The sequence below is a fragment of the Acomys minous genome, assembly GCF_964271855.1.
Source record: "Acomys minous genome assembly, chromosome: 15".
Lineage (NCBI taxonomy): Eukaryota > Metazoa > Chordata > Mammalia > Rodentia > Muridae > Acomys > Acomys minous.
This window is the reverse complement of record NC_140497.1, coordinates 51,229,587-51,251,283: the sequence shown is the minus strand read 5'-3', so window position 1 is coordinate 51,251,283 and position 21,697 is coordinate 51,229,587. Positions and strand designations below refer to the sequence as shown.

At 40.7% G+C, this 21,697-nt stretch overlaps 1 protein-coding gene across 4 annotated transcripts in view; it reads right to left on the bottom strand.

The window, feature by feature from the left end:
• Positions 1-20,219, bottom strand: part of LOC311583980 (uncharacterized protein) — a 67,196-nt gene extending 46,977 nt beyond the window's left edge. The window contains exons 1-4 of one of the 4 annotated variants that reach the window (XM_084757970.1): positions 18,150-18,231; positions 15,449-15,537; positions 8,257-8,383; positions 7,999-8,059 (exon numbers count right to left, since the gene is read on the bottom strand). In XM_084757970.1, the coding sequence (XP_084614096.1) occupies positions 7,999-8,059; positions 8,257-8,290 (95 nt within the window). In that variant the 5' untranslated portion in view covers positions 8,291-8,383; positions 15,449-15,537; positions 18,150-18,231. Of the gene's footprint in view, positions 1-7,998; positions 8,060-8,256; positions 8,384-15,448; positions 15,538-17,805; positions 18,111-18,149; positions 18,249-20,120 lie in introns of those variants that run through there. The other 3 variants (XM_084757971.1, XM_084757969.1, XM_084757968.1) reach the window with 3 other exon arrangements.
• Positions 20,220-21,697: the final 1,478 nt, after the last annotated feature.

Below are 21,697 nucleotides of genomic sequence, written 5' to 3'. Positions count from 1 at the left end.
ACTCATCTCTAAAATTAAAAAAAAAAAAGAAAAGAAAAAGAAAAAGAAAGAAAAGAAAAGGGGAAAAAAACCCTGATAAACACCCAGGCCTTTACATCTGGATGTTCTGGATGTTTCGTGACTAGATCAAACTGGCAAAAAGCCCAGTGCAGCTTGAAGGACATGCTATGAGCTCTGTAAGCCCAAAAGCCTCAACATACTAGGTACAAGGTCACTACCCACAACAGGGAGGACTAGGTGCCTGAGTAATGAGAGCTAATGTGGTGGGTCTTTCTGGGGGCATAAGCAGTGAGCAGAGGAAGCCATTGCTAAGGTCCCTTTCAGCCATAGTCATCCTTGCACTTCTTGGCAATGGGCTTTGCACAACTTCACTATGGGGGAACGTACTTGCTCAAAGCATTTACAACAAGGGCTTGGGTGTAGGACCATCCTGGGCAGGATGTCAAACTCAGCCCCAGTTTCTCTATTGTCTTCCACAACTTCTGCCTTTAGCATCTAACATTTAAGTGAAAATTCCATTTAGAGTTATACTGGGAAATTTAAATTAAAGAGAACTGTAATATGCTAACAGGCAGGCAGCAAGATGCTCCTCCCTTCAAAATACACCTAGGAAAAAATAAAGGCTTTGTCTGTTTTACTACACATTTGTTTCTGACTAGTCTTAAATTTACTGGGTTCCAGATATATTGGAGATATTATTGGTTATTGGATATGGTTAAAAATCTGCAACAACTGTTAACAAGATGTTAACTTAAACTCGTAATTTAAGGTTAAAGCCATTCTGAACAACAAATGGCATAAGTCAGCTAAAGTAAACAGTTCTCTATAGGTACTTTTGAATTAAGATAAATTTCTTATTTATTTCATGTCCTACTCGATTTATAAATAAGATTTAAAGCAATTTTTTTAGTCAGGTATTAGAGTTGCACCTCTAGTGTTGCTGACAGCCAAACTTCCTAACAAAATTATACAATTGGTATTGATTTTAAAGACACTAAATTGTTAACACTGCTAAAATTTGGTTTTATTTTATAAAAAAATATGGTTATGCTCTATGACTTCTCTCTTTAAATAAACTATATTTTTAGCTTATAGAAAAGTATTTTATTAACAGCCTGTACACATTTACATCATGTGTTAAAAAAACAGATTGTTATTGCTACACAAAAATTTAGCAGCAGCTCAAGTGGTTAAATTAATGGCTACGACAGCTGACCTTGTTACAATGGCTAATGCTTCTTTCAATTTATATACTGATAGGCAATATATAACTCAAGCCTTACAGATTTTAGAAATATTTCCATAGATTGAGACTCCTGATATTCCAATACAATTACTGTTCTCTCAAATACAGAGATGTTTACATACACGGATCCGTCCCAGGTATAGCAGTTATATTCAAGCTCATTCTAGATTTCCAGGTCCAATAGCAAAAGAAAATGATATGACGAAGCAAGCTGCAAGACAAGTGTATTTACTCAGGTTGAGCTTGCTCAAAAATCTCAGGCCTTGCAGCATCAAAAAACTCAAAGTTTAACAAGTTTCATATTACTGGAGAAACTGCTAGAGGAACTGTTGGACAATGTCCTATTTGCGCACAACTTCATTCCATTCATCCATATGGAATAAATACTAGGGGCTGGATTCCTAATAAATTATAACAAAACATGGTGTGCATATACCAGAATTTTAAAAATTAAATATGTACATGCTACCATATATATACCTATTCAGGGTTTATTATGGCTACTGCACAGACAGGAGAAGCAACGAAACATGCTGTTTCTAATTGCCTAAAGTGTTTCGCTATACTTGGTACACCTGCTGTTGTGACAACAAATAATGACACTGGGTATAAAGCCAAAAACTTCAACACTTTTTCTCGATTCTCAATCAGTCACAAGACTGAAATCCCTTGTAATCCCCAAAGACAGAGGATTGTGGGATGTGCTCATAGCACTTTGAAAATTGAATTACATAAAATTAAAAGGGTGGGTTTATACCCTCATTCACAACAGAATTCTTTAAGTAATGTTTTTGTTTTTAAATCTTTTAAAATGTGGATGCCCTTGGGCACTCAGCTGCAGAAAGGTTATAGCATCCTGAGTTGCAGGACACCGATGCTCAGGTTAAACGTAAACATCCTCTCAGTGGGGAGTGGCATGGCCCTGATCAGTGTTAATATGGAGACAAAGGCATGTTTGTGTTTTTCCACAGGATGCTGAGAATGCCGGATGGTTATGGAAAAAATGGTGCATTTTGCTGAAACTGAACATAAGATGGGCGATGGTATGGATAATAGGGACAATGTGTCACATGATGCAGGCTGATGGAGAGCTGTATTGGGTGTGCATTCCAGATCCTCCACTTCTACATCCTGCAGTTTGGGAGCTCAAGAAATCATAGTACTGGTGGATGACATGCATTTGTTGGCAAGACCTCCTCTAGGGTAAATACACAGCAACCATCAGGATTTAATTACTCAGATTTTGGAAGATGGTTACCCATCTGTTTTGCAAAATACACTTCTCTATCTGGTTGTGTTGGTGTATATAATTATAGTCTTGTTGGATGTGGAGGAATGCACACCAGAGCTGAACTACTTCTTCCCAAAGGTAGTCTGGTTGAGGAAAAGAATTCTCAGCAACTTTTTTTTTTTAACCACAGACATGATATATAGCATCCAACCTTTATTAGGGGAAAGGTGTCTAGGGGACAAATCATTACAATATAATGTGACTAAACGCAACACATTTCTATTGGACAAGTCCGGTAATCAAACAGGAAGTACTGAAGAGTAACCTCAAACATACATGGATACTTGGGAAAAACAGTATCTGCTGGACTGTGGTGGTCAGACTCAGGGCATCTTCAGATGTACATATGGAAAACTTGCTGTGGGCATGGGCCAAAGAAAGGACTCTTATGGAAACAACAGTTCTGCATACCCTCTATTGGGAATTATTAGACCATGTGTCAACCCACCTTATGTTTTGTGATTAGGGAACTTAACAATTGCTTTTCTTGATACATACTTTGCTAGCTGTGTTAATTGTACAATTACTACTTGGGTTTCTGAGATACCTAATGACACTCAAGTTATGGTATTTCAACAGCCTTCCTTTGTCATGGTGCCAGTTAAAGTTTCAGCGTCTTGGTATAGTGAACTGGGTTTACAAGTTTTGGAAGAGCAAAGAGATGCTTTACGTAGACCACAGAGAACATAGGATTAATTACAGCTGGGAGTTCTGATTTGATTAATCTTATAGCTACCACCCAGCACGGCTGCAATTGCTTTGTCTCCAGAAGGACAAACTGCTTCTTTCATAAATCAATTGTCTAGAAATGTCACTTTGGCACTTGGAACTCAAGAAGATATAGATGTTAAGCTAGAGCATAAATTGGAAGCATTGCAGGAGTTGGTACAACTTCCTGGAGATGAAGGTCTAGGAGTAAAACTTAGAGCTCATTTAAATTGTCCTACAGACTATGATTAGATTTTGTTACTTCTAAAGTGTATAATGAGAGTATATGTAGTGGGAGTTAAGGATCATTTTGGGGGATATGGAGTAGCACAAATATCTCCTTAGACCTGTTAAGGTCACATGAAGAAATTCTTTCTTTCTTTCTTTCTTTCTTTCTTTCTTTCTTTCTTTCTTTCTTTCTTTCTTTCTTCTTCAAGACAGGGTTTCTCTGTGTAGCCTTGGCTGTCCTGGACTCACTCTGTCTGTTCAGAGGCATTGCTCTCCTTCTCTCTACTCCAGCGTAAGAATCACATGAGTTAGTAAGACCATGATTAAACAGGATGTTCTGCCAAGTATACACTCAAGGTCTTCAGACTTTTACTTCTTCCAAATCCTCAGGATCTGATCGATTTTGTCAGCGTGCACTTTCGTAGATATTTTAAAGAGACATTGGACCTTTTCATTTCTGAAACACTGTTGTATTTTTAAATTTTGAACTGTGTTACTATATGTCATTAACATCTTGAGAATAAGGTGCAAATGACTGAATAGAATGTATGGTTTTCTAGTAAGCAGGGGTCAACAGTGATCACTAGGTTTTTGTCAACATAATAAATGCTAGACTTCTCTGGGAAGAGAAACCCTCAGGTGAGGAAATGCATATATTGGCCTGTAGGGAAGGTCGATGCAATTTCTTGAATAGGGTTTGGTGTGCTCATGTGGGAGTGCCACCCATGAGCAGGCAGTTTAGGGAGGTATAAGAACAGTCCGTAAGCATGAGTCTTCAGAGCAAGCCAGTAAACAGCATTCCTCCATAGTGTCTGCATCAATTCCTGCATCCAAAATTTATCTTCTGCTTGAGTTTCAGCACTGGCTTCCTACACTGATGGACCGTGTTCTCAAAGTATAAGCCAAAAAAATTCCTTTCAGCCTCAAGTTGTTTTGCTTATGCTCTTTATCAAAGCAATGGAAAGCAGAGTAAGATGTGACCTCCTTCTGTGTGTCGGAATGTATGTGTCAATGTGTGTTTGCTGTCAGGAAACATTTTATAGTTTGTCATTTACCAAGTGTGACACTAGTTTTTATATGTTGTCATCGTTTGTTGTGTATTCCCGAGTGGACTGCTTTCAGTTTCCAAGCCCTGTCACCTCTCACACTTCTATATTCCTGCAGGAGTACTAGGAATGGATATGTACACTACACTGTGTGCTCTGGACATGTGGTGTGTGGATCAAATTTGGGTTTTCAAACATTTGTTGTGAGCACATTTCCCACTGAGCTACATTCCCACTGAAGTAACCTGGTTGATCAGATGGATGTTCTTGGCCTTGGAAAGATGTGGAAAGAACACACTTTAGGGAATAACATTCTTTAAAACAAGGAGGACCTACTCTAGGAGGTGCTAATGATAAATGGTAGGATGTAAATTATTACCCAAAAGAGGTTGGATAACATTCTTAGGTTTCACGGCATGAGGTTGGGGATGACTGTGCAGTGCAAATGTTTTGCCACATTTACTATAGTCACAAACTTTCTCTTAAGCATAAGTGCTTTCATGTTCTCAGACATGAACCTCTTGTGAAAAAGCCTTCCACATCAATTACATTTATAGTGTTTCTCTCCCATATGAATTCTTTCATGATTTTGAAGAAGAATGTGACCTGCAAAGGCTTTACCATGTTGATTACATTTGTGAAATATTTCATGCCCTTGAAGAGTAGTATGAAATATAATGGCTGTACAACATTGATATTCATAGGGTTCCCTTTTCAGTATGAAATTTTCATGACTTTCAAGACTACTGTGATGAGCAAAAGGTTTGTCCCATTAACCACTTTCATATGGTTTCTCTTTACCATGCATTCTTTCACGTGTTTGAAGGATACTGTGATGTGAAAAAGCTTTAGCACATTCACATATTTCATTGGGTTTCTCTCCTGTATGACTTCTTATATGCCTAAGAAGATAACTGCGATATGTGAAGGCTTTACCACATTTGCTGCATCCATGGGGTTTCTCTCCAGCATGAATTCTTTCATGATTTAGAAGACTAGTCTGATAGGCAAAGGCTTTACCACATTGACTACATTCATAGGGTTTCTCTCCGGTATGATTTCTTTCATGACACTGAAGACTATAGTAATGTGCAAAGGCTTGACCACATTGATTACATTCATAGGGTTTCTCTCCAGTATGATGTCTTTCATGACGTTGAAGACTATAGTGATATGCAAAGGCTTTACCACACTGACTACATTCATAGGGTTTCTCTCCACTATGAATTCTTACATGCCTTTGAAGTTTACTGACACGTGCAAAGACTTTACCACATTGACTACATTCATAGGGTTTCTCTGCCATATGAATTTTTTCATGCCTTTGAAGATGACTGCGACATGCAAAGTCTTTACCACACTGAACACATCCATAGGGTGTCCCTCCTGTATGAACTCTTTCATGATTTTTAAGATTACTAAGATATGTAAAGACTTTACCACATTCACTACATTCATAGGGTTTCTCTCCAGTATGAATTCTTTCATGATTTTTAAGAGTACCGTGACATGCAAAGGCTTTACCACATTGACTGCATTCATAGGGTTTCTCTCCAGTATGAATTCTTATATGCCTTTCAAGCTTACTGTGACATGGGAAGGCTTTACCACACTGATTACATTCATAGGGTTTCTCTCCACTATGGATTTTTTCTTGCCTTTGACGATGACTGAGATCTGTACTACAATGAATATATTCATAGGGGTTTTCTCCAGTATGCTGTCTTTCATGATTTTTAAGAGTACTGTGCCATACAAAGGATTTACCACATCGATTACGTTCATAGGGGTTTTCTCCAGTAGGAATTCTTTCATAATTTTGAAGATTAGTGTTATGTATAAAGCCTTTATCACATTGGGTATATTCATATGGTGTATCTCCAGTGTGACTTATTTCATGCCTGTGAAGATAAAGTGCAAGTGTATGAATGTTACCACATTGATGATATGGATGAGTTTTGTTTTTTTATTCTGCATGATTTAATTTTACAATTTGGTCTAATTGTAGAAAGGAATTAGATCTTAAAGTTTTATCTCCCATCGTTTTACTCATAAGCTACCTCCTCATTTTGGGTTATTTTCTGTGTTTGAAAATACCTATGAACTATGGCACACCAGAGTCATGCAAAAGTCAGTCCCTACTCTCCACTAAACTGTGGAGAATGTCCTGTCCATTGGCTAGATCTGAGTAGGGGTTTGAAGTTTACTGCACGTATTGTCCTTGGCTGATGCCATAGTTTGAGCAGGACCCCCGGGCCCAGATCCGCCCGTCATAATGTCCCCTGGATGGGGAGGCCTGGTGGCACTCAGAGGAAGGATCAAAAGCTACCAAGAAGAGACTTGATATCCTACGAGCATACACAGGGGAAGGAGGTCCCCCTCAGTCACAGTCATAGGGGAGGGGAGTAGGGGGAAAGCAGGAGGGAGGGAGGAATGGGAGGATACAAGGGAGGGGATAACAATTGAGATGTAACATGAATAAATAAAAAATATATATGAAAAAAGAAAATACTTATGCACATTAGAGCATTTAGTACAAAGTTCAAACTTATAGCATCCCTTTTCTAGGTGGGTTTTTTCACATCTTTGAAGAGAACTGGTAGAACTCAGGGCTTTACTACAGTGATTGAATTCATTGCATTTTCCTGTAATGCCCTGACTCGGACTACATTTGCAAAGTGAACCAGGACAAATCAAAGAATATCCATATTCTCTCTACTCACAGGACTTTTCTTGCTGAGTGGTTTGTGGATGTATTACCAATGAAGTTGGACACTCAATTGATTGTGCACTTTTTATAACATTCACTAAGAATCTGAAAAGAAGATTCCCTCATATCTTCTAATCATTCTGGGCGAGAGGTCCTGTGCTTCTTCCCATATCCCTTATGCGCTCATGACTTGCATCTAATGTGAACTATAGTATAAGTATGAAAGTAAGAATACCAAGTAAATGCTATCCACACTGCAGTAATACAGTTTATTGTTTTGCTCATCATAGATATAATAGAGAGATTAGGCTTTCTCCACCATAATATTCTTGACTCCCATAAACTGCTCACTAAACTTTAGTAAGTCACTCCAAGTATATGAGTAACATGGGACTTACTACAAACTATTCGTATATTAGAAAGGTTTGTATATATATATATTTACTATCTAATCTATTTGTATGTCTATTGCAGTACTGGGGAAGCATAAAACTAAAGGAATTGGCAGTCTACAGAGTAAGTTTCAAGTGGTGAAGATTAAAACACTGATAGCTGTTAAAGCATTGCTTCTCTGTCTTGTTTCTTAGAGAAACACCTTGTAAACATGGATAATCTACTTGACATTGAGGTACATGGATTTGGAGAATTTACTAATCATCAGTGTACTTAAAGCTCTGCTTTTTTACACTGTTGCTTTTCCTTAAAACTTCCAGGATACATTCAAATGTCTTCAACGGTACATCTGTATCAGCTGGCACATGAAACTCACCTTCCAGGTATTTGAGAATTTTGAAAATGTTCTTCGATATTGTGGTCTTCCCATTTATGACCTAAAACATATTACCAGGAAATAAATATTATTGACAATTACTCAAAATTTAAGTTACTATCCTCAGTGAACCTTAGAATTATGCCTTATATCTCTACCACATTCTGCTTCTTTCTCAATCGAAATTACAGAATAGCATCAATAACCCAGAAAAACTTTCCCCCATATTTTAAAAAGTGAAAGGAAATTCAGTCTTACCTATAGCAGTAAGGTTTCTGTAGGTCTCCAGCATCACTTCTTTGTAAAGACTCTTCTGGGAAGGATTCAACAAAGCCCATTCCTCCAGAGTGAGGTTTATGTGAACATCGTCATAGGTCACTACATCCTAAAATATCCCATAGATGTGGACAACAGATAGCTTAAAACAGACAACATTGTGAACGTGCACATCTTTGACAATAAATGTATATCATTCTCGTGCTCTCCATACTTATTCATGATACCCAAGTTCTAATGTAATCACGAAGTCATTTTAGGACAAAACTTAAGAGGAGGTTTGTACACATCATTTCTAAGTATTTATATAGGATATAGCCTTCAGATAGAAATGCCTGTTAATAAATATATAGACAATACAGGCCATAAACTTCAAACCCATACCCAGATCTAGCCAATGGATAGGACACTCTCCACAGTTGAGAGGAGAGTGGGGTCTGACTTTCACACGTACTCTGGTGCCTCATATTTGACCAAGTCCCCTGGATGGGGAGACCTGGTGGCACTCAGAGGAAGGATAGCAGGCTACCAAGAAGAGACTTGATACTCTATGAGAATATAAAAGGGGAGGAGGTCCCCCTCAATCACAGTCATAGGGGAGGGGAGTAAGGGGAAAAAGGGAGGGAAGGAGGAATGGGAGGATACAAGGGATGGGATAACCACTGAGATGTAATAAGAATAAATTAATAAAATAAAAGTAAAAAAGTAAATATATAGATAGAGAAAAAGAAACATAAACCAATAAAACCAAGCCTACCATAATAAGTACTCATCAGAGAAATTGGATGAATAATTTACTAACTGAAAAAATCAACATAAAAGAAACAAAAAACCATAGGTAAGCGGGGTATATTGGTGCATGCATTTAACCTTAGCACTCTGAGTCAGAGGCAGATGAATTCCACTGAGTTGGAGGCCTGGCAGATCTGTGAAATGCATTCAAGGACAACCTGAGGTATATCTTAAAGCCTTGTCCTCACTCACCACCCCTAAAAACACCCAAACAATCAACCAACAAAATAAACAAAAAAGATAAGACAAATATTCTGAAGGTTTCATTGCAGTTCTTTAGGAAAAAACTTATGTGTTTCCTCCAGTTCTTCATATGTCTCCCAGAAATGTGAATTGTCACAGTTTATCATGTCAAACTAATAAGACCTTACAAAATGGAATGCATATGCAAACAGCTTGTGCTGAACAGATGAAAATGTAAGCAATACATGTGTGTATGTATATAGATATATGAATGTATGTCATTAAAATAATAACAGGAAAGGACAGGACAAAAGACATGGGTCGAGAATTAAGAATATTTTCTAGTATTCTAGAGGAGATGAGTTCAATTGACAGTACTTATACGGGGGCACACAACTATCAATTAGTTTGTGTTCAGAGGTTCTGAGACTGTCTTCTGACGATTCCAAGCACCAGACACAGAGCATCCATGCTTACATTCAAAAGATATATTTAATTTTTTTAAGGTTTCTGTGTTATTTATCTATGCAATAGTGGGTTAGGGGGTACGTGCTGTATTGTTTTATATGATTATTACATTTTTAATTATTATTTTTATTTTTACTTTGTTCACTTAATACTGGTAGCCTCATCTCTTTTCACTTCCCTGTCCAAACCTCACCCCCCCCCTGCTGCCTTGTCTCCTCCCAACCTCCTCATGTCCTCAGAAAGAGGAAGACCTCCTCCCCTTTCATCTGACCTCAGCCTATCAAGTCTCATCTGAACCGGCTGTATCCTCTTCCTCTGTGCCCTGGCAAGACCACCCCACCAGGGGGAACTGATCAAAAAGGCAGCACCAGAGTCCATGTCAGAAGTAGCCCCTGCTCCTCATATTATGGGACCCATAAGGGAGCTGTGCAGAGGGTCTACCTCCTCAACTATTCATGGTCCTTAGTTGGTGCATCACTCTCTGAAGCACCACCTCCTCCACCTGGATTTGTTGGCACCATTAGTCTCCTTGTGGAGCTCCAGCCCCCTCCAGGTCCTTCTATGTCCCTACTCTTCCATAAAACACCCTGTGCTCCACCCTGGCTGTGAGTCTCAGCATCTGCTTGGATGTCCTGCTGGGTGGAGTCTTTCAAAGGACCTCTATGGTAGGCTCCTGTCCTCTTCCGTTTCTTCCATGCTTTCTGGTGTATACCGTACTTGCCCTCCTGAATAAGAATTGAGCATCCTCTCCAGGGTCTTTGTTGTTCTTTAGTTTCTTTATGCCTACATAGTGTAGTGTGGTTATCCTATATGGCTAACGTGCGCTCTTAATTGAGTATATACAATGGCGTCTTTATGGGTCTCGATCACCTCACTCAGGATGATTATTTCTAGTCCCATCCATTTGCCTGCAATTTTCACATTCTCCTTGTTTTTAAGAGCTGAGTAGTATTCCATTGTTTAAATGTACCACAGTTTCTCTATCATTTCTTCTGTTGAGGCACAGATTCTGGAAACAATCTAGAGGTCCCTCAACTGAAGAATTGATTTTTAAAAAGCTGTGTTACATTTTCACAATGGAATACTACTCAGCTTTTTAAAACAAGGAAATTATAATCATTTTTAATAAAACATATGAAAGGTAAAAAGAATGTCATGTATCTTCAATCCAATGACATAGGAGGCTCAGGCAGTATTAATATGAGAAGATAGCAACCTCAGAAACAGGATGATATCTTCTGGTGAAAGTTGAAAATTCAAGAAGCAGGTGAAACTCAAGACAACAGCAAATGCTTGTCACCTACAAAATCCTGCATTAAAGGCACATCTTCCAAAAATATAAAAATAAAAAAGCCAGGCATGTGGTCTCACACCTTTAGTCCCAAGACTTGGGAAGCAAAATCAGACAAGTCAAGGACAACTGAGTCAACAGAGCTAATTTTAAGACAGCCAAATTACATGGAGAAAACTTGTCTTCAGAAACAAAACAAAACAAAATAAAAAGTAAAAAAATAAGGCTGTCAAATGACTTTACAGTAAAAAGCAAATGGTTCTAATCTACCTTATGTTATTTAGCAATACTCTATACTGGACCACAGAATGGATGCAGGCTTATCAGTTAAAATCACACACACACACACACACACACACACACACACACACACACACACACACACACACAAAATAGGCACCATGAACTAACTGGACATAAAGTGAGGCTATAGACAACTCCTATCCCCAATCCCTAAGTTTATCCAGAAATCTTTGCATACTCATGACCCATTAGCACCCCAAAGGAAGCCACCAATGAGAGACAAACGCTCAAACACATAATTCTATCTGGGTAGTATTTCACTCAATCTACTAGTATGACAAAAGTCACTATAGGCTTCTGGTCATCCCAAGATGAAAATGTGTTTAACTTCAAAGATCCTTATGGTCTATACCTGCCCAATGCTATTCAAATGTCCAAAATCTCTTATGAAAATCAAAGCAATCTCTTGACTGACACATCTTGTAGAATCTGGTTGTCTCAAGTATGGCTGGTGGTCCCTGTGGGACTCTGGGTTCTAGGAATACATAAAGGTGTGTGGCCCAGCATATGGAACTTTTAGGGGGACTAGGTGTAGCTCATAGCTACTGTGTTTACCTTGCAGCCCTGTTCTAGAAGGGTGCTGGCATAGAGCGATCTCACCTATCTTCCCCACGTGGCTGCCAAGGGCCAGCAGGGATCAGTGTGCTGGACCAGGAATTGAGTGCACAGGGAAAGAGGTGTAGAAAATACTTTGAATATAAAAAGTATCTACTTTTCTTATGATAAATGAAACACATCAGGTTTAAAAAAAAAACAGGGAATGATTTGTATTGTACACCTAAAGCAAATTGTTTTACACTAATTGCTGTGTAAGCCATAAGGACAATCAAAACATGTTTATCCACACTTTCATGTGTATGGTTGTATGTAAGTATATATCTTTATGTATATACATATGGATATATGTAGTCTATTTATATACACATGACACACAAAAGAAGATGGTGCCAGTTGGCTTGGATGCAGAGTTGCAGAAAATTATGAGATTCCTGATTGTAGTATTGAGATCAGAACTCAGGTAACCTCAAAAATAATAAGTGCTGAGCAACTTGCACAACCTCCATAACATTTTTATGCAATAAACCAAATGTCTTTTATAAATTAACAAAAATAGCAAACGTAAGAAAATAAAGAAGTAAATAACTGATCCTTGGGGATATTTTATTAATATCATCATTACTAAAATGTTGGCTACGGTCAATTTATCACATAAATGTATTGTAATGCGAAGAAAGTTGCCAATGATTTACTACAGGAAAGCTGATTTCAAACCCACACGGAAACTAATGCCAACTGATTGCTAAATAGGATTATTAAAAACTAGTACACATCGACAGAATATGATTTCTATTGTTACTACAGAGTTACAACAATAAAGATTGTATAGAATATTTGTGAAAGAATAAAGCAATGGAGACAGAAAGTCCTGAACAAAAGCACAAATGGACAAGTTTTAATCAAAAGTTCTAAAAAAATGTCAGACTGAAAAAATAGAATCTTGACCACTATTACCCAACTTACAGTGATTCTGTCTGAAGACCACTCTGACTCTCCCGTGTCTCCCAGGGAGACATCCATGCCTAGCCAGAGGCCATACCTAACAAAAATCTAAATAGGCCACTCATCCTAGACCGAGTACCCCTCCCCTCCTCATCAACACATCCTAGTCCTCAAGTTGAGTGGCCATTCAGGGCTTAACCACAGGACACACTGGCCATACAAGTCCAACCTCCAACTCAGCTGGAGACGACATGTTGGATCAGAGGCTACACAGGCCTGAAGAACTTCTGTCTCAACTCGGGTGGAGACCCTCTGTTCAAGCATAGACCACATAGTTCGGGAGACCAGAGATGAAACGTAAGCCAAGCAATATAACATTATTCCAAAAGAGACAAACCCAAAAATCAGCAACCATGTAAATAATCACCCCAAATGCAGATGCCAAAACACCAGGACACGAATACAGCGGAAAGAGCCAGGTCAGTAAGTTAACAGCTATTCTATTACAGCAAGCCATGGATGTACCAGCATAGCAGGATTACATGAGAAAGACCTTAAAACCACCTTTATGAAGATCATAGAGATCCTTAAAAAACTGAAAAAAACACTTAAGGACATCAAGTGAAAACAAATAAAAAAAAACCCACAAAAAATTGGAGTAAATCCCTTAAAGAAAGCAAAAATGAAACAAATAGTTGAATGAAGGAAATAAATGTGTTAAGAACCAGAAAAGGGAATTAAAAACAATAGGAAAACACAAACTGTGGGGATTACAGAAACAGACAATCTAGACACGTGAAAAAGAATAGATGCAAGAGGATCAAAGAGACAAAAGAGAATGTCATGTGTATAAGAGACTACGGGAAAAATAGGTATACTGGTCAAAGAAAATGATAAATCTAAAAAGATTCTAATGACAAACCATACAGAATATCTGGGACATCATGAAAAGTCTTAACCTAAAAATAATAGAAACACAGGAATAATAGCAGTTGAGTGGCACAGAAAATATTTTAAAGAAAAGATTACAATACCTAGGAAAATGTTAAATCATGAAAGATGGAGAATATAAGATATTCCAAAATAAGGTCAAATTTCAACAGTATTGATCCACAAATCCAGTCCTATAGACAATGTCAGAAGAAAAACTCCATACCAAGGAAGTTAACTATGCCCATGAAAACACAGGTCATTTCACAGCAGCAAATCTTAAATAAGGGAAATACACACACACACACACACACACACACACACACACACACACACACACACACACACACCCATACACACAATTACCAAAACATCAACAAAAAACACAGAAATTAACATACATTGATTGTTGACATCTCTAAACATCAATGGACTCAATTCCTAAAAAAAGACTCAGACAAACAGAATGTGAAAACACTTCCCATCCTTCTGCTCCATGCAGGAAACACACCAGAACATCAAAGACATTCATTACCTCAGAGCCACAGATTTCAAAAAGGTTTTCCAACCAAATGGACCTAAGCATCAAGCTGGTATAGCCAAATCAATGTCTAACAAAATAAGACTTTAAACCAAAGTTTACTGAAAGAGTATTCAAAGGAAAAATACATGAAACTGACATCTCAGTTCTAAACATACTTGCCAGAAAATGCAAGGACACGCACATTAGTTAACAAAACAACAAAAACAAAGCCACACTGGACCTTATGTAAAAAACCATAGATCAGCATCATTTGTTGAAGACACTATCCTTTTTCCATTGAATAGATTTGGCTAGAAAAATGCAATTAGACCCATTATTTGTCACCATGAACAAAACTCAAGTCCATATAGATTGAAGCCCAGGCCTTACGGTCAACTATTAACAAATGGGACCTCATGAGGTTGAGAAGCTTCTGTAAGGCAGGAGACACTGTCTAGAGAACAAAGCGACAGCCTACAGACTGGGAACAGATCTTCATCAACCCTACATCTGACAAAGGTCTAATATCCAAAATATATAAAGAGGTCAAGAAATTAAACACCACCAAACCAAATAACCCAATTAAGAAATGGGGCTCAGAACTAAACAGAGAGTTCTCAACAAAGGAATATTGAATGGCTGAGAAACACTTAAGAAATGCTTAACATCTTTAGTCATCAGAGAAATGCAAATCAAAATGACTCTGAGATTCCATCTTACCCCGATTAGAATAGCTAAGATAAAAAATTCAACTGACACCACAGGCTGGCAAGGACGTGGAGAAAGAAGAACACTCCTTCATTGCTGGTGGGAATGCAAACTTGTATAATCACTTTGGAAATCTATCTGGCGCTTTCTCAGAAAAATGGGAATAGGGCTTCCTCAAGACCCAGCTATTCCATTCCTTGGAATATACCCAGAAAATGTTCCACCACACAACAAGGACATATGCTCAGCCATGTTCATAGCAGCCTTATTCATAATAGCCAGAACCTGGAAACAGCCTAAATGTCCCTCAGTTGAAGAATGGATAAAGAAATTGTGGTACATTTATACTATGGAATACTACTCAGCTATTAAAAACAAGGAAATCCAGAAAGTTGTGCACAAATGAATGGAAGCAGAAATGATCGTATTGAGTGAGTTAACCCAGAAGTAGAAAGACTCACATGGTATATACTCACTTAAATTGCGCACTACCCCAAAAGACGTGTCCCATGAAAGTCTTCACTTTGCAGGAGATTGGGATAAACGTGAGGACATCCTACTGGGACTTTAGGTAAGAGAAATATAGGAGATGGGGAATTAGAAAGATCCAGATGATCTTAGAAACCTACAAGAAGAACATCGTGATGGGTGGGTTGGGGCCCAGGGAGGTCTGCTCAAACTATTGCATTAACCAAGGACAATACAAGTAGTAAACACCGAACCCCTACTCTGATCTACCCAATGGACAGGACATTCTCCACAGTTATGTGGAGAGCAGGGACTAACTCGAACATGAACTCTGGTGCCCCATATTTGACGACCTCTCCTTGGTGGGGAGCACTGGTGGCACTCAAAGAAAGAACAGGCAGGCTATCAAGATGAGACTTGATAGCTTGTGACCATAAAGTGGGGGAGTAGATCCCCCTCAGTCATGGACCTAGGGGAGGGGAGTGAGGTGGGGATGGGAGGGAGGGAGGAAAGTGAAGATAGAAATGATAGGATAACAATTGAGTTGTAATTTGAATAAATTAATTAAAAAATAAATAAACCATATATCAATCTTCACATACTGATAGTGGGATACTTCAAGATTCCACTCTCACTAACCAACAGATCATATACACAAACACCGGTGCTAACATGTTACAAATCAAATGGCCCTAACAGATATCCATAGAATACTGCACCCAAACACAAAAGAATATTCCTTCTTCTCAGCATCGTGGAGCTTTACTCCAAATTTAAAACACATGCAGTCACTTAGGTCGTCTCAAAGACACAGGAAAACTGAAATAACTGCTGGTATCCTACCAGTCCACCAAGATTAAAGCTGGACTTCAACAACAACAAAAGAACAAAAAGCCTACAACTCATGCAAACTAAACAACCCTCTTCTCAATGACTATTGGGATAAGACTGAAACAAAGAAGGAAATTAAAGACTTCCTGGAATTCAATAAAAATGATTGCACACAAAAATTCACTTATGGGACCCAATGAAAGCAGTAGTACAAAGAATATTAATAGCACTAAGTGTCTACCTAAGAAATGGAGCTACCACACGCCAGCAAATTAACAGCACTTACAAGAACTACAGAACAAATAGAGGAACGCACAACAGGAGGAGACTGCAAGAAATAATCAAACTTAGGGTTGAAATAAATGAAATAGAAAAAAAAGGATCATTATAAGTAATCACGGAAACAAAGTCTTGAGCCTTTGAAAAAAAAAATCAAGGACAAAGCCTTATCCAAACTTACCAAAAAGTAGAGGGAGAATATCCAAATTAACAAAATCAAAACTGAGAAGAAGGACATAACAAAGGACACTGAGGAAATCCAGAGAATAATCACATCATACTCTAAAAACTTGTTTACCATGAAATTGAGAAATCTAAAAGAAATCAACGCTATTGTCAAAAGATATCATTTACCAGTGTGAAATCAAGATGCCCCTGCCCAAAACCATTTAAATAGAGCTATAGCATCTAAGAAGTAGTGAGTAAATTTTTCCAAACAAATCACTAAACAAAATGCAAACAAACAAACAAACAAACAAACAACAAAAAAACAAAGCAAAACAAAACACCCAGGACCAGATGGTTTAGTGCACAGTCAGAGAAGCTAAGGGGCCAAGAGACACTGTGCAGGTCACCACACAGGGGGAACAACAGTCTGTTTCACATTCCAGTCCAGCACCTGGAACTCTGACAGCTCAACTGGCTGCTACCCCTGCCCTGAGTACAGTGGCCTCACATTCACCACGGTATGGCTGCTGCTCTCCCTCACAGCTTCCTTCTGCTAGTGCATAAGGTTGTTAGGCCTTCCCAGAATCTCTCCTAAACTAGAGCCACCCACTGGGCCACAGGGCAGTAGCACATCCCCTACTGGATGAGCAGGGATCAAATGACTAGGACTCACAGCCTCCTAGCTCAGCCACTTTATTCTATGGTCAGAAAAGACTCTAGTCTGAAATTTTTTATTTTAGTAGAAGTTCTTTCAGTCTCTAAAAGCACTTCCTGTTCATCTCCGAGGACACAGGGTCCCTTGTACACACGTGCCATTTCAAACACAGTATCTAGAGGAGCCATCCTGGCTTCACTGCTGGAAAGTCCTGCACCAAATCTTGGGTCAAATTCTAACAGCAACAATAATAAAAGCAAAGAGGTAATGAAATTTAATGCAAGGAGGAGTACGTTGGAGGGAAGAAAAAGAATTTTGAAAATGATACAATATAAATTTCAAAAAAATAATTTAAAGTTGAAACCTGTGGTATGGCCCATGTGCTCGAGGGACTAGCAATCTGTACAACAACACAGAAAGGATTGCTCCCACCTTTTCTCTCAGGCTGTCCATCTTCAGCCAGAAAAATAACGGTCCTGTTAGGCATGGCCTGAGTTTGGTACCCTGGCATCTTCTGATGCACAGAAAGCACTGTGATGCTGACTACAAGGTGTTTCTACACACAGCCCCTGTTCCCGATGCTCTGCAGAGACACAGAGCACAGAGCTCAGTTATGCTGAGGCCACCACTTCGGTCCAGGGAGTTGCAAGAACCACAAAAGACTTCACAGGACGCCAACGATAGCCACTGCTTCCGGCCCAGCGCCGGGAAGGACCACAGCACGGACACCAGAGGCTCAGCCGCCCACTCCTCGCCAGACAGCGCCCCACGCTCACCATATCCAGGCTTCTAGGACGCCCTGTGGACCCCTCACAGCTTCTTACAGAGATCTGACTAGCAGTTACTCAGCTTCAGAACTGAGCTCGAGACCGGAAGAGCCCGCCTCCTTTTCTGACTGGCAGTCCTCCTGCACCTTCTGATTGGCTAGTAATCCCTGACAGACAAAAGTCCCTCTCTCAGGATTTGAGTCTGCAGAAGGGACAGTTTAATCTGGGGCCCTTTCCAGCTTTGGGCAGGGATTTTGGAGATTTGCATTTCAGTAGCCCTGCCCCTGGTTTCCAATAGCTGACTCTTCTGTCTTTCAGCACTTACTAGGTGTTGGGTTGGGGAGGAAACTGAGAAAACTCACACCAGACGCTGAAGTTTAAAAATGAAGGCTTCAGGCAGGTTCTGTCCAGTGTGAAGGCGCTAGGGAGGGGGTGTGGACGGGGATCTGGTGGCTGGCTAGGTTTTCTGCACTATCCCCTCAGGCTGGTTCAGTTTCTCCTGAGAGCTTGGGAGTCCCTGCTGGGCTGTGGAGACTGGCAAGGCTTCCACAGGATTCCATTCCAGCGCGGTCAGATCAGCCCAAATGTGCAGGCACAGTCCCCTGGAGTGGCCAGCTAGGTTTCTGCCCTATCCTTTCAAACCTTGCCACTGTAGCCCCTGGGTCCCTCCGTGGATTAGCTGGATGATCTGGTGGGATCTGTCCTAAATAACACACTATTGGCTCCCCCTGGGCCAGTATGCACTGGCGCTGTTTTTCTGTGGACCACATTTCAGTCAAGAAGGCGGGGGGGGGGGGGGGGGGGGCCGGCAGCACGGGGGGGGGGGGAGGGGCGGCAGGGGGGGTGTCTCAGTTACTGCTGGGCAAGCTAGGCAGCACCAGCTTGGTTGCTGGCCCCTGGGGCTTTCTGTGGAGTCCATGTGTCTTTCACATGAATTGTGACTGTGGAAGCCAAACACTGTCAGCTAGGCATTTTACCTTTCAGTTTCCAGGCCCAAGAAGATGCTTGGCCCCATTTTATTCCAGTTGAGTATGCTGTGGGCAGAGATAAGAAAGTCTCTGACCTTCCACATGGGCTGAAATTTAAAACATTTGGAAACACATTTGTTGAAATAGTTCACCCTAATTAAAAGTGTGGCAGACTTTTGCAACCTGTTTACTCAAACAGCAGTGTTGCTTAGCATTACCAAAGAGAACCAGACTTAACCAACCCTTGATGGAATTCAGGAATAGCCACTTAAACACTGTACTCAGATTGATGGACGCTTATTTGAACAGTAAACAAGAACAGCAACTTTTGAGCCATTTTGAATGGTCCCAGGTAAGGTTTTTGCCCAAGGAAAAGAGAAGTTGTAACCAGGAACTGTAGCGCACGCCAATGGCTCCAGCTGCTCTGGAAGGCGAGGCAAATAGGTCACCTGTGCAGGAGGCGTGAGTTCTAGCTTTAGTGCTTCAAACAAAGAAATTCACATTTTTTAAAAGGAACCCTCCTCGCCAATGCCAAATCAAATGAAAAATACAGAAGAGGAGCAGGGCCGGGGCACAGGGCAGCAGTCCTTGTTCCAGGGGCAGCTGTGATTGGGCCTGACTGGATCAGGCTCCTAGTGACGGGTCTGCAGCTGAAGGGAGAGCACAGGTGAGCCTAGGATGCCAAGCGCTGCCCTACTCTGCCATGGTGGGGTGGAGGGCTGGCCCTGGGTGCTGGACAGGCTTCTGCAGTTCCGAGGAGAAAGTGCCGCCCAGATGCCAGGTGCTTATTCTCACGAGGTCACTTTAAGACCAGCAAACTGGCTTCAGGGAGCTAAGAGATTTTCTCCTCAGTCCCTCAGGCATCTGTGAGAAGTCAGGACTCCAGCCATGCAGCTACAGGCCCTGCTCCAAAAGGACCACCACACGCCACAAAGGGAGCCACCCCAGTTTTCTTGGCATCCAGCAGGTGAGCTCTGACCTGTATCCTTGACAACAGGAGTTGCTTACTCACCTCCCAGGAAGGATCCCTTTACTCAGGAGAGCCAGGCTGAGAGGATGAGGGCTGGCCAGGTCTGGACTATGCCATCCAAGTCAGCTTTCCTGCATCACATGGAGACACCTGGGCAGCGGGAGGACAGAATACTCCAGGGACAGCTTCTAAACGCTGAAAAGAAGCTCACCCCAACACCAGGCTCCCTACCAGCCACAGAGTCTCAAGGTTCAGAGACAAACCCCATACCTCCTTTCAGCATTCCAGCAAAACCAAGCGACCAGCACCCACAAGCCGAGGCAAACCTCATCACCCCCCGGGCACCCATGAGACCCAAGTTGGAGCGAACCCTGTCCCTCGATGATGACAAGGGCTGGAGAAGGAGGCGGTTCTGAGGTAGTCAGGAGAATCTGGCTGTCCAGAATGGGCCAGTCGGTGCAGGGGTTCCATAGAGGACTCTGCCGCCCAGTCTTTTGTAGATCTAGTTGGCCTCCTGGTCTTAGAGATTCAACTGTCTGAGCCTCCAAGGGCTGGGATTAAAGGCATGCAGCATGCCTGACTTGATTCCGTTGTTTCTTAAAAGTCACTCCAGAGTATAAAGAGAACAAATAGCTCACATTCTGTACTCCTATGGTTTCTGCACCTTGTTATGCTCTCATCAACCCTTTCTAAGCTCCTGCCCAACCAATGCACAGCCCAGTTTACCTGAAGGAGGCACTAAGGTAGCCCCAGGGAGAAGCTGAGACACACAGACCTTTCAGTGTCAGACAATGAATATCAGGAAGTGGGAGGGGAAAGGACCTGCGCATGCCCAGTGGGCCTAGATGAAAAGGAACACCTGCTTTTAGGAGGAGATCCTTGTTTGCATTACCAAGGACAAAAAAAAAAGAAAAAGAAAAAGAAAAGAAAAGAAAGTTGTCATCTGAGCACAACAAGTATCATGGTAAGCACATACTTCCTCACACCTCACACAAACAGGATAAAAACATTTTTTACAAAATTGGACAGGCTGGCCTTGAAATAACTCTGTAGCTCAGGCGGGTCTTTACTCTTTGGATTTTTCTGCCTCACCCTTCGAGGAGCTGAGATGTGCGGCCCTGCACTATGGATCTAGAAACGATCATGTGCTACTTTTTTAAAAATAATGTGAACATTATTTTGTGTGTGAGCATTTTCCTACATGTATATTTGTGAACCATGCGTGTGCAGTGCCCTGCAGAAACTGGAAGAGGCCTGAGGTCCTCTGGGACTGAGTAACAAATAGTTCTGAGCTGTCCTATGGATTCTAGAAATTGAACATTGGTCCTCTTCAAAAACATCCAGTGCTCTGAACCTGATAAGCCATCTCTCCAGCCCTTTCTTATTAGTGAATTTTTATTCCCAGGAACAATTTGGGCCTCAGGCCTAAACATTTCATGGGAGGCTGGTGGGTCTCTGTGAGTTGAAGGCCAGCTTAGTCTACATTGAGATACATAGGGAGACCTTGTCTCAAACAACAACTGTAGCTCACAGGAGGAGCTCGCTGAATATTCCAAAACAGCTAGAAGAATTAATTCTGAATATGAAGAAATGATGTGGGTCTGGGGATCTGAGGACAC